General features: G+C 38.4%; 1 protein-coding gene across 1 annotated transcript in view; it reads left to right on the top strand.

The window, feature by feature from the left end:
• The window catches only part of Lonp2 (lon peptidase 2, peroxisomal), an 85847-nt gene that overhangs the window by 39955 nt on the left and 31583 nt on the right, over positions 1-14309 (top strand). The window contains exons 10-11 of the mRNA XM_048355663.1: positions 750-876; positions 4820-4953. Of these exons, the coding sequence (XP_048211620.1) occupies positions 750-876; positions 4820-4953 (261 nt within the window). The remainder of the gene's footprint in view (positions 1-749; positions 877-4819; positions 4954-14309) is intronic.

The following is a 14309-nucleotide window of genomic DNA, read 5'->3' as shown; positions in this document are numbered from 1 at the left end:
AATACTTATTAAAATCTAAATTGGGTAGATATAATCTTAATGCATTGTATTAATCTGAAAGATTTGCTATTCAGTGAGGGTAATTGATTTCTTAATCATCTGTGAGCCTTGCAGACCCTTATATGTAGTTTTAAACTGCGATGGAGTAAAAAGTCTAAAATAAATAATGTGATTCACTTGCTTGGAGACTCCAGGTTAAGACAGAAACCCCATAGAAAAATGGTGAAGATAGCTCTGCTGAGGGGAGTGTGCGACATGCCTTCTGCCTCTGACAGGCTTGCTAGTCCTGCCTTATAACTTCTCTGCTGTTTTAAACTCCTTTTTCTATATAAAAGATGCTTACCAATTTATACCTAACTTTTTATTTGTTAGACAGAAAGGGTACATTAATTAAGGTAGATTTTTTAAATTTTTTTTATTTTTTTACTGAGTTTAGGGGTAAATTAAGACTATACTCACTGAGGGGTCCCAATCAGTAAAAACATAAAGCCTCTTAAGTATGTTATTTCTAGTTTTTTCCCCTAAAATGTGGGGATTTTTTTTAAAAAGCATTGTTTTGTTTGTGAAAATTTAGGAAAATTATGAGCTATCAATTAAGGTTAATTTTTCTTATTCCAGTTATGCTATTAGAAGTTGTACTTGAATTCATTTTAAATGTAAGATTCATTGTCTTTACAATGACTCACTGAAACCCATGGTATTGTGGGAGCCATGTGAATAACTACCCAGTGAGGTCCTTTTTTTCCCAGGGTATACACAGGAGGAGAAGATTGAGATTGCTCATAGACACCTGATCCCAAAACAGCTGGAGCAGCACGGGCTGACTCCCCAGCAGATTCAGATCCCTCAAGCGACCACACTTGCCATCATCACCAGGTCAGTCAGCCATCATCTCCATCTCTGTGGGTCCATAGCATCCATTTCTCTCTCCAACAACTGCTCAGCAGGCTTGGCCCTGCTACCCATTTACACAGGGCTCTGTAGGAGGCCGACTTCCAAAGAGAAACTTAGATCTTCATTGAGAAGACCTTACTGAACCAGGATTTCTACCTTGCCACAAGAGCAATACAAGGGATTAATTTAATAAATCAACAAATACTCTTTATGCCTAGGATCTTGAAAATTGTTGAGCTCACTTGAAATGAGCTTCTGCTTTCAAACATCTGTTTTAGGTTATTCAAATATTTTTTCCTTTAAGAAATTTAAAAAAAAAATTCTCAGTTTTAATCTTCAGAATTAACATTAGAACAATAGTGAAAGTATGTCTTAAATTTGTTAACTAGTGCCTGTGGCAAGCACTGCTTAAATTAACTGAGTAGAGGCTTGATAAATTATAGGTTGTGTATTTGAATGGAAAATATATCCTGTTGAGAATTTATGTCACCACTGCCTCTTAGAGTTTTCATGGCTCACTCTTACAGATTCATTGCATCACCCTGTAGGTTGGGTCAGGCTACCAAACCCTCCTCAGCGACTGTTCTGCCAAGGGATGTGTAGTTTCTCTCCACCTTGACTTTGAGTTTGGCTGATCTGACTGCCTTTTGATCTGTGCCAGCCTTCCTATGGGTCTGTTTAAATTTATATATACAACAGCAGGACTAAATATAACCTTGGGGTTTCTTTCTTCACTTGTCTTGTGATAGTGTATACATAATGCCAAGGGAAAGAAATTTGTTTATTTGCCCAAATATTCCAACAAGATCATTATTCAGATAACAACTTAAATCTTTGGGTATTTGCAACAAGGTGCTTATAGTTTCCAAATCAATAAAATGGAAATGATGGAGAAAAGTGCATAGCTTATCTGACTTTGAATTATGAGTCTAAAATATAATCATTGGCTGTATTTTCCAGTTGTTGCTTAGAGTACTATTTCATTTTTGTATACTTTTTTATGTCAGTACTGGAGTTTTATGTCAGAACTCAGGGCTTCATACTTGGTATACCATTTGAGTACACCCTCAGCTGATTTTTACTTTTTTAGGGGGTAGAAGTAGGAGTCGGTCACGGGGCTTGAACTCTGGGCGCTATCCCTAATCTCTGTATCCCAAAGCTAGCTCTATACCACTTGAGCCACAGTGCCATCTCCTCAGCTCGTTTTTATATGCTTTTTATCTGTAGACATTAGGAACTCTCTTTGTTTTAATGGCTTCATATGGTTTTTATTTTTTAAAAACAAGTGTATGCTAGTCTAAGCAAGGTTTAGATTGTAGGTGAGGACATGGAGTATTACCATTGAGGTTTTCATCTTTTAGCATATATTACAGGTACAGATCCTTTTTATTTTCTTTTTTTTTTTTTGTGCAGTCCTGGGCCTTGGACTCAGGGCCTGAGCACTGTCCCTGGCTTTTTCCCACTCAAGGCTAGCATTCTGCCACCTGAGCCACAGCGCCCCTTCTGGCTGTTTTCCATATATGTGGTGCTGGGGAATCGAACCGAGAGCTTCGTGTCTAGGAGGGCCCTGATCTTGTTTTTTGCTTTTTGTTTTTTGTTTTCTTAGGTACAAATCCTTAATGTCCTAGTCTCACCCACCTCCCAGTGTAACCAGCCTGCCAGTCCTTACTTACTTACTGCTTATTATCTCTTGTGTCAAGCCCTTAATTTCCATGGGCTTTTCTGTCCAGACTGGCTTTGAACTGCGATTCTCAGATCTCAGCCTTATGAGGAGCTATGTTAATAGACATGACACTGGCACCCAGCTGAACTTTTTATCTAGCTCTCTTTGATTGAAATTGGTTTCACTTTACAGTATTTAACCAACAGGTTTTTATCTGTTTTTCTCACAACATTGAAAATCTGCTTTCGCCTAATCAAATTTAGTTAAGATGAAACTGCATTTATTTTATTTTATGTTATGTGGTGTTGTTTTGTTTTGTTGTTTTGTGTTGGGTTTTATTTTATTTTTTTAGTTGAACTCAAGGCCTAACACTCACCACTGTTTTTGCTCATAGCTAATTCTCTACCACTTGAGCCATGCCTCTGGCTTATTTTTTTTGCAGGTTTTTGTTGTTGTTGTTGTTTGTTTTGTTTTGTTTTTGTTTTGGGCTGGTTAATTGGAGGTAAGAGTCTTCTGGACTTTTCTACCTGCATGGTTTCAAACCTTAACCCTCTATGACATCTTTTACACAATCCCAATGAAAATGTACCAGAGTGGTCAGTGATTCAGCACAGTTCATGATAAACACTAAATTCCTGTTTTGGACTCTTTACATTAGTTAAAAAAAAAGTGTGGGGCTGGGAATATGGCCTAGTGGTAAATTGCTCGCCTCATATACATGAAGCCCTGGGTTCGATTCCTCAGCACCACATATATACAAAAAGCCTGAAGTGGTGCTGTGGCTTAAGTGATAGAGTGCCAGCCTTGAGCAAAAAGAACTAAGGCCCTGAGTTCAAGCCCCAGGACTGGCAAAAAATAAAAATAAAAATAAATGTAACTCCTCTGATTCAGCAATATTTCAAGTACAAATAAACCAGAATGTTTTTTAATTGACTGATATCTGTATAAAAGAAAGAAAGATATTGTACCATTCATAAGGAAACGGAAAAAATTATCTTAAGCAAAGTCAGCCAGATGCAGAGAAACATAGGTTGCTTGGTTTCCCTCATTTGTGGTAGCTAGAATGTGCTGATAAGTCTACAAGTAAACACATTGAATGGTAAAAAGTAAAATACACTGGGACATGTGTTTCTGATCATATAAAATAATGTTAATCAAAACAAACTCTAGGATATGGACAGTAGAGGTTTTTTCCTGTTTTGCTGTTGTTGTTTTCTCTTTGTCTTATTTGTTCCTTTATCTATCTGAGTGGATAAGGGAACATAGAAATGTAAGGACAAATGCAGCAGTGGAACTCATTAAACACTATGTTGAACTTGTAAGTGGGGATGGGAAGGAAAAACTGGGAGAGAGCAAGGAAAGGGATGACATGGTTCAAAAAGAAATGTAGTCACTACCTGACTTACATAACTGTAATTCTTCTGTATATCACCTTTATAACAACAGTTTTAAAATGCATGAAGATAAAAAAAGCATCTAGTTGAGGCTGAAAATATACACATATATTTAAGAAATAATACTATTTTAATGAAATGTTTTAAGTGTGGAGAAGTTAGTACTTAAGAAAGAGCAATGTACTTGTAAATATGCATTTTTTAAATAAATTTTATTTTATTTTTTTGCCATTCCTGGGCCTTGAACTCAGGGCCTGAGCACTGTCCCTGACTTCTTTTTGCTCAAGGCTAGCACTCTACCATTTGAGCCACAGCACCACTTCTGGCCATTTCTTTTTTTTTTTTCTTTTTCTTTTTTTAAGTTTTTATTATAAAACTGATGTACAGAGAGGTTACAGTTTCACACATTAGGCATTGCTTACATTTGGCCATTTCTTATATATGTGGTGCTGGAGAATCAAACCCAGGGCTTCATGTATACAAGGCAAGCACTCTTGCCAGTAGGCCATATTCCCAGCCCTAATAACTTTAAAAAAAAGATAACATTACTTTTCTTTTGTCGGCCATGGGGCTTGAACTCAGGGCCTGGGTCTTGTCCCTGAACTCTTTTGCTCAAGTTCAGAGCTCCACCACTTTGAACCACAGCTCTACTTCTAGTTTTCTGGTGGATATTTGGAAATAAGATTCACCTGGGCTGGCTTTGAACTGGGTCCTCAGATCTCAGCCTCCTGAGTAGTTGGGTTGCTAACTTTTTGCCCTGGCTAACCTGGAACTGCAGTCCTGTAGAGCTCTACCTCCTGTACTGAGGGTATAGTATTTTTATAGATGGTGGTTTGCCAAAATATAAAATATTTTTATTTGATGACAGGTATACCAGAGAAGCAGGGGTTCGTTCTCTGGATAGAAAATTTGGGGCCATATGCCGAGCAGTTGCTGTGAAGGTCGCAGAAGGACAGCACAAGGAAGCCAAGCTGGACCGTTGTGATGTGACTGAGGGAGAAGGTTAGTGGCCTCTCATGCCCTGAGTCTAGCAGCTAGGAGTAAGTGACACTACTGAGTATGGAGGGAAAGGGTTTGCTAGTTCTTAGAGCAGTGGCACATAGGACTCAGTTGGAAAATGCATCCCGTGAACGTATACTAAGTTAAGGTTTGGTACAGTTCATCAAGAGGATTCTCCTTTGCACATAGTACACAGTTGGGTTTTGTTTGATTTTTGCTTTTTCTAATACCAGAGTTTGAACTCAGAGCCTCATGCTTGCTCTTCTTCTTTGCTTGACTGGAGCTCTACCACTTGAGCTACACTCTAGTCTGGCTTTTTGTTGGTTAATTTGGAGATGGAGTCGTCTAGATTTTTCTTCCCAGGTGGCCTTTGAACATAGATTCTCCAAATGTAGCCTCCTGACTATGCAGGATTTCAGACTTAGCCTTGGCACCTGGCAGTATGAAGTTTTAACTGAAGTTATATTATTAATGCTTTAAGAATATAGTAACTATCTAGATTTGTAATGATGGTACACTTAATATATAGGCCTAACATTCTCTTACTCAGGCAGTTACTAACTTATTGAATAATTTATAAACATAAAAAAATTGCTATAAGCCAAGCATGATGGCATACACACCTGTTATCCTAGCACGTGAGGGAGGCTGAGGCAAGAGGAATTGAGTTTGAGGCCAACCTGGGCTACACAAAAATCTTTGTCTCAAAAAAAAAATAATTTAAACACAATATTGTGAACAGCATTTTTAAAACCCTAGGTGTCCAAGACTGCCAGGACAAATATTTTGCTCTGTAGAGCTTCTCATATAATCATTTGTTTTTCTCACATCTTTTGTAGATATATAATTAAATGTAATATAAATTATTTTTTTCTTCAATAATTCAGGAGGCAACTTCATTAGGAATGTTGTGTTACTAGAATTACCCAAATGTGGATATTTCCTTTGCTATTCAGTTAAAATGTTTGAACTTTCTTACCCTTAAACCATAAGAGCGTTCAGTTCATCATACCGTGCTGTTTGCTAAAACTTTCTTTTAAGAAAAATGACTTTAAGCTGGGCCCTAGTAGCTCCTGCCTCTGTAATCATAGCTACTCTGGAAACTGAGATCTGAGGATTATGATTGGAAGCCATCCCAAACAGGAAAGTCCATGAGACTCTTATCTCCAATTAACTACCAGAAAACAGGAAGTGGAGCTGTGACTCAAAAGCACTCAGAGACTGGGCCCAGGCCCTGAGTTTAAGCCCCATGACCAATTGCAGGGGGGGGGGGGGAGGGAGGGAGGATGGAAAGAAAGAAAAATGACTTTAGTAGGGAGGAAAAGAAGATTTCTTTTCATAAAGAGATTTATTAGATATACCATTTCTGAGGCTCTTTCCAGAAAGCAGCTGGGTAAGTGTGATTAAAGAGTCTTAACTTGTAGTGGGCTCAGTGGGCTGATGTAGTTAACATCCATATTTTGCAACAAGAAAACCTTCCTCAGCTCAGATCTGGTCCTTGGTCTTAGACTTTCAAACTCAGGAGACAAATTAATTTCTGTTTATTGTAAATTACCCAGGCTGTGATACCACATAAACTTAAGACTTTTCTTTTCACCTGTACTCCCAAGGATACCTAGGATTTCTGAAGCTTTGTAGAATTCCACTGCTCAAATCTGCTCCTTGTTAGGGCTCATCCCTACCCTGCAGACTCCAAGCTTTCTATTTTCTTTAGCTTACTATATTTTTATTGTATTTTTGTCCATCTACTTTCTGACTTACCATCTTTTATCAGTCATTTTCATCTTATTCTTTTTGTCCTTTAGGTTATACTTTTATTTCTATTCATTTTACTAGAGACATTTAATACACTGTAATCGAAGAATTGTAAAATAAACACATGTTCTATCTATAGAAATAGGAATTTTATTTTTGAGAGAGATTATCACTACATATAGTTCTAGCTGGCCTTGAACTCAACTCCTGAGTTTTGGAATTTCATCTCACCATAATATATCATTTCTTTTTAACTTATATACCAGTACTGGAGCTTAAACTCAGGACCTCAAGCTCTCGGCTTCTTTGCTCACAGCTGGCACTCTACCATTTGAGCCAATGCCTCCAGAAATTGGAATTTTTAAATAACTTTCTTAAGTGAGAGAGTGCTTTCTAAGAATGAGGGCTGGCTTCAGTTGTAGAGCACCTGCTTAGCAAGCCCAATGCCCAGTACTACCCAAGGAAAAAAAAAAGAGCTCTATATCTATGTAAATGATCCTAATTTTCCCTTTATGTTCTTCCAGCAATTTCTTTGTGATATGGCCTTCAGCACAGCCATCATAGCACATAACCTCAGGCTTTTGTCTTTCTCTTTTCTGTGATCGTTAGAAAGGGAATGTGTTGAATCAAGTATATGTGATTAACACATTTTGAAAATTATGTTTAAGATTTAGTAAAATATATTGCACTGGGCACTGGTGCCTCACACCTGTATCCTAGTTACTCAGGAGGCTAAGATCTGAGAATTGAGGTTCAAAGCTGGGCAGGAATGTCCATGAGACTCTTTATCTCCAATTAACCACCAGAAAACTGGAAGTGGAACTGTGGCTCAAAGTGGTAGAATGCTAGCCTTGGAAAAAATTCTCAGGGTCAGTGCCAGGCCCTGAGTTCAGGCCCCATGGCTGACAAAAAAAAAAAAAAAAAAAGACATATATTGTGTAATATGTGTATGTATATATATACCTATGTTTGTATATATTGCATAATATCCATTACCATAGTTATAATATTAGCATTCATAAATAACTCACAGATCTTCAAGAACTTAAGATCTATATGTAAGCATATGATTTTTAAAATAATATTATTGCTAAAAGGTTTTGTACAGAGGAGCTACCATTTCATAAGTCAGGTGATGAGCACATTTCCTTTTTACTTTCTCCGAGTTTCCCCCTCCTGTCCCTGCCTAAAAGTATCATACAAATTTTTATGGTAACATTTGCTTATGATGTTTCTGTGATTATTAGTTTTTAAATCACAGAACATCTCCTAAATGATAATGTAGATAAGCAGTACTACCCAAGTCATCCAGATGAATAAATATTTAGGGCAAATATTTGTTTTTTGTTTTTTGGATTTTTTTTTTTTTTTTTTTTTTTTTGGCCAGTCCTGGGCCTTGGACTCAGGGCCTGAGCACTGTCCCTGGCTTCTTCCTGCTCAAGGCTACCACTCCGCCACTTGAGCCACAGCGCCGCTTCTGGCCGTTTTCTGTATATGTGGTGCTGGGGAATCGAACCTAGGGCCTCGTGTATCCGAGGCAGGCACTCTTGCCACTAGGCTATATCCCCAGCCCCAAATATTTGTTTTTGAGGACAATTTTGGTTGTATTCTTTATTAGAGATTCAGATATGATGCTGTGTTGGCTCTAGTCTTATAATATAACCTTGAGTTACTGTAAGCCATTGTCCTCATTGTTTTTTATCTCAATTAAGCCAAACTAAAAATATGGTCTATAAGTCTACAGTAGGTTTTCATGCCATAAAGCTCAACTGGACAGTAACTGAAAGTTACACGTTAAGAAATGAATTACTTAAAATTGGAGTATAGAAGAAAACAGTTTAGAAATTTCAAGTAATGCAGTGTAAGAGTTATTTTTAGTGTTAAAAACTAATAGCAAACTTAGTTACTGCCAGAAAGGAAAATAATTTCAGGCCACAAGCTTCAAAGCAGGGAGAAACTGCCTGTGTACCAAACTCTGTGGAACAGGCCCCAAAGCTCTGGACTCATTTGTGGGATATCAGCTGGTAGTTACACCAAATGGTAACCGGAAATGTAGAAGACAGACAAGGTTCATAGTTGATTAGTGTCAATTTTATTATTTATGTCACCTGTAGGGATATTTAACAGAAGCAATACTACATGATTCTTTTTCTCCATAGTAGTAGAGTATTCTGAATTTCTTGTGTACTAGTTAATTATATTAACTACATACAGTAATATAACTATACTGTAATCTCTTGGGTTGAGGAATAAAAGTACATTCTCCTTTAGCCAAGTCAAATATTCCATGTATTTAAGTTTACATACTGTGGAGCCAGACAAATATCCATGCATTCAGTTACACAGGTGTCATATATGTCTAGTTAACATCTGTGAGAAAGAAAGAATGTGTTGGTTTGATTGGCAAGTGTCTTGTCAGCACTCTCGTGAACACTGCCAGGCCTGGGCTCTGCTTCCAGACTTGCTGCAATGGTGCAGGAAAGGAAGTGGGCTTTGTATACTGTTGCTCAACTTGAGGACTTCTTACTTTTCTTAACTTGTCTGCCTTTTACTCTTCTCTCTTCAAATATTCTCCCCATTTTGTTCTTCCTTCTTCTGCATCTCTGAAAAGAAACATTTACCTGTCTTATCTTCTGTTCTATTTTTTTCAGTAATTTTTCTCTCTAATTCAGTTTTGTATATTTTTGTTTCCCTATATGCCAGTTCATTATTTCATTGTCTGCTACTAAACTTACAGAATTCTAATTTCTAGGGATTCTATTTTCTTTTTGAATATCCATTTGATTCTTTATATAGATTCTAGTGGGCTCTTCGTTGAAATTTTATCTTTCCATCCTTTTTTTCCTTTTTCTTTCTTTTTCCATTTTTTACCAATCCTGGGGCCTGAACTCAGGGCCTGAGCACTGTCTCTGGCTTCTTTTTGCTCAAGGCTAGCACTCTACCACTTAAGCCACAGCACCACTTCCGTGTGTGTGTGTGTGTGTGTGTGTGTGTGTGTGTGTGTGTGTGTTGCTGAGGAATCGAACCCAGGGTGTGTGTGTGTGTGTGTGTGTGTGTGTGTGTGTGTGTGTGTGTGTGTGTGTTGCTGAGGAATCGAACCCAGGGCTTTATGTTCACAAGGTGAGTACTTTGCCACTAGGTCGTATTCCCAGCCCTCTTTCCATCCTTTGATCCATCTTTTCCTTTGTTTTCTTGGCCATACTACTTAGAGTTTTAAAGCTGTTTGACTATACCTTTGATCCCCCTGGGTTTTTTTTGTTGTTCATTTGGTGGTTGTTTTTCATTTATTACTTAGTGTTACATAAACACTTCTGCTGCTTAGCTGTAACTCCAACTCCTTTTCTTGGTGATTAGTCATTTGTTCTATATTATTTCAGCATTCACTAGAAATTTTTTTCTTGTAGATGAAAGAATATAAAGGCTGTAGTAATCATCATCGTCACATTTCCTCCTGGTAGATCACTAGTAATACAGACTTCTTGATTCTACCGAGGCTTAATTTAGACTTTGTTAGTACTTGCCTTATTCATAGGATACAGTCTTTGGTTCTAGGATGTGGTTTTCCAAGGATGTGGTTCTCATAGTCTTTAGTTTTTCAGTTGCTTTTCTCTCTCGGGTTTCTTGGAGACTTCCTCAGTGTGCTAAAGTTAGTTAACAGCTTGAGTTGGAATTTGAATACAGAGTTTTGAGCTTCCTCTTAGATTCTTCTTTGCCAGATTTTGCCAATGAAGTGTCAGCTACTTTGCCAACCTTGATTTCTCAGTTACTTTTTCCCCCCATTGAATTCAAAGCTTCATGCTTGCAGTCTGCCACTTGAGCCACATCTCTAGCCTTTGTTTACTCTGGTTATTTTTAAGATGGAATCTTGATTTGGGCCAAAGCTGGCCTTTGCTGAGATCTTCCCAATCTTAGCCCCTCACATGGCTGGAATGCCAGGAGAGCACCACCACCCCCCGTAACTGTTTGAGAATTTTTTGAATGACTTAAAGTGCTAATTCTCCTAAACTTTACCTTACAAATAGCTAGAATTTAGTTTGTTCATTTATTTATTTTTATCTTTTTGGTCCCAGTACTAGGGCTTGAACTCAGGGACTCACTCTTGCTTGGCTTTTTCAACTCAAGAGTGGAGGTCTGCTACTTAAGCCACACATCCACTTCTGGATTTTTTTTCTGCTCTGGCTAGCTTTGAACCATGATTCTCAAGTCTTACCTTCTGAGTAGCTAGGATTACAGGAATGAGCCATCAGTGTCTGACATCTGAGTAGCTACAATTTGCTACAAGCATGAGCCACTGTGCCTGGCTCAGAGTTACTATTAACTAAATCATTTTCTGATTATAAATATACCTTATTTTGTAGCTTTCAATCATCAGATCATCATTTATTGTGTAAATTATGTAAAACAGCTGATTGACTGTTTTAAAAACTGTACTTTGATCATGGTTTGATTCATATGTTCCTTCACAGTGTTCTTTCATCTCACCTTTTCTTGCTTGTGTTGACACAGTTAGCAGGTACACCTTTATCTTGGCTGTCTGCTTCCATGTCTGTAAAGTAGGAGCCATCAGTTGAAGCATTGGGCTGGGCCGGTGGCTTGATGATAAGAGTCATAAACACTGAGATTTGATGTCAGTGAAGACAGGCCTGTCCTCTCATGATCGCTTTCTTGGGTTTCTGCTGACCACAAAACACTGGGCTAGCTGAACCACAAATCTGTCTCACTTAAGGACAATTTTTATAATTTAGGATTCCATGTTGCCTAACTTGCATTTTGCCATGTGTGGTTTTCCTGATATTATTTGCCTTTTCATTTAAAAGAGAGGTGGGGTGGTACATGCATGCACAGTGCTGGTACTAAGGCTTGAACTCAGGGTTTTATGCTTTCTCAGCTTTTTCCATTCAAAATTGGTGCTGTACTATTTGAGTCACACTTCCATTTCACTTCATGTAGTTGTCTTTTGTGATGGAAAATGGGTCCTTTCCAGATAGCTTCACACTGAAAATACATAGAAAGGTGTGTGTTGGTTCACTATTATAATCTTAGCTACTCAGGAGGCAGAGATCAGGAGGACTGTGATTTGAAGCCAGCCTGGGCAAGTCTGTGAGATTGTCACCTCAGTGAGTAGCTCAGCATGTTAATGCATGCTTGTCATCCTAGCTACACAAGAGGCTAAGATGGGAGGTGGGGAGGGGATGATTGCCATTTCAGGCCAACCCCAGGCAAAAGGTTTGTGAGACCTTCCCTCTCCCAGCAGAAAACCTGGGCTTGGTAGTGTACACCTGTCTTCCTAGCTGTGGTAGAATGCATAAATAGGATGATCATGGTAAGGCTGGCCTAGGCATAAAGTGAGACCTGTCTCAGAAGCAGCCAGAGCAGAAAGGGCTGCAAGTATGGCTCAAGCAATAGCATGCCTGCCTGGCAAGTGTGAGCCCTGACTTCAAACCTCAGTACCAACAACAAAAAAAATGAATTTGGTGTTGCTAGCTCTCATTGCATTCTCTTTCATTCTCCCCAGGTAAACACAGCCTTGTCTATAAGCAAGAATATGATGGGTGGGAAAGATACTCTGCCACTTAAGCCAGTGTACTTAATTACAAGCTTCAAATACCTTGTGAGAGTCTCAGGCTCCTAATTTGCACTGAGTTTGTCATTTCCTGTACTACTCACAGTCCCCATCAGTTCTTCTCATGGCCCATTTCTTCAGGAAGAGTTTCTCCTGCAGGGTTGCTTTCAGTGTTCTTTATTACAGCTTCCTGCCATTTCCTTCTTAAGCCAGAAGCATGCTTTATGCCAGTTATTTTAAGTGTGGCTCTTTTCTAACCAAAAACAGGAAGCTGTCTCTGTGAAGAATCCTCTCAGCTTTTTTTTTTTCCCGGAATTTTGACTAGTCTCCAAGCCTGAAGGTTTCCATTCTCTCACCTGTTGCCTTAAGTACATTTCTTATATCATCAGAGAACAGTATATATAATATTTTGTATAACATTTTGCAAGATTCCTTTGTCTTCTTGGATCAGTCTTTTAATTGTGTATCTCTTTGTCTTTTAGATCTTATAGTAGTTAACTGTTGCTGTGTATATGTACCCAGTGACTATAAAACTAAGCAGATTAAAACATTGAACAAACATTTATCATCCCACAGCGTCTGTGGGTCAGGGATCATTGCAGCTTAGCTGAGTAGTTCTGGCTGAAGACTTCTCATGAGGTTGGTCAAGCTGTCAGCCAGGTGAAGGCTGACCTTGGAAAGTTGACTTCCAAGCTCACTTCCGTGGTTGTCACTTGACCTAAGTTCCTTGCTGTTGGCCAGAGGCCTTAGCTTCTTACCACATAGGCTTCTCCCTAGGCTAAGCTGCAGCTGGCCTCTTGTAGAAGGAGTGATAATGTCTGAGAAGGGAGAAGACAGAGAGAACCCAAGACAGAATGTGTAGTCTTTGTATACCATCTCTGTTGCCTTATTCTTTTAACCAGGCAGACCAGCTCGCATATCACATGAGAGGCAGGGGGTACTGACTCCTCCAAGATGTGTGAGAGCCAGGAGGTAGGTGGAGACGGGCTGTTCCAGAGCCATTAGCAGACTGGCTCCTACTGATTTATTTTATTGATTGCCTTTTTCTTTTACATATATATACATGGTCATGCTATGTAGCTCAGGTTGACCTAAATCTTATAATCTTCTTACTTCAGCCTCCTGAATGGTGAAGTTACAAGCATTAATTTATTGCTCATTTAAAGAAGGGTTTTGTACATTGCATTTCTCTTGATAAAGTCCCTATTCCCCAGAGTTGAAATACTTTGTGTGGAGTTCTAAAGAAAATTTTATGATTTGCATTGTTGATAAAAGAATAGAAATTTATGGCAGAGTAGTATGAAGAGCTTTATTACCTTCTGTTTGGGTCTTCAGGGGGGAAAGCCTAATGAGACCCATAAACACTGAAATCATCCTTAGTTGTCAGCCTTTAATGCAGATTTTGGTGCATTCTTGTTTGGAGATATAACTTTATTAGTTGTTTTTAGTAAAATAAGCATAATGGGAAGTTTCCCATTACCTTGTTCCATTTATGTGTAAAAGTCCTCAAATACATTAACCTCTAACTCATATCTTTCTGGTTTAAATTAGAAACAGTGAGGTATGTGTGCCTCTGAACCCTAAAACCACAGACCAAATGCTTTGGCTGTTTGTTTGGGATTGTTCACAGTACTAAGAAGTAAGATTTGATTTCAGAAGAAATGCCTGGGTCTAGTGGTAAATGTCCTTCGTCACAGGATGGCAAGGATCATTTTAGCATTATTACGGGATGCTGAGTTAAATTGACCTTTTTCCCCCTTGTATTTAAGCAGCACAACTTTGAAAGTTTCTGCCTATTTCCTGTTCAGTTTACTAATTTAAAAGGTGATAGCAGGTCAACAGTCACCATGGTCCAAGATACTTTGTCATTAGAAGAAAGTTGTAAGCCAACATTATGCTGTTAAATATAAATCAAAATGAAATAATCCCCTTATTATTAGTAGTATTATCATCTTTAAGTAATTGTACCAAGGTGTTTCCATTCAACTTGTCGATTTATGTATACAATGCATGTTGATCAGTGTCACCCCTTTTGTCATTC

The sequence above is a fragment of the Perognathus longimembris genome, chromosome 10 (genome assembly GCF_023159225.1).
Source record: "Perognathus longimembris pacificus isolate PPM17 chromosome 10, ASM2315922v1, whole genome shotgun sequence".
Lineage (NCBI taxonomy): Eukaryota > Metazoa > Chordata > Mammalia > Rodentia > Heteromyidae > Perognathus > Perognathus longimembris.
The sequence above is the reverse complement of the archived record's forward strand: the minus strand, read 5'-3'. Positions and strand labels throughout refer to the sequence as shown.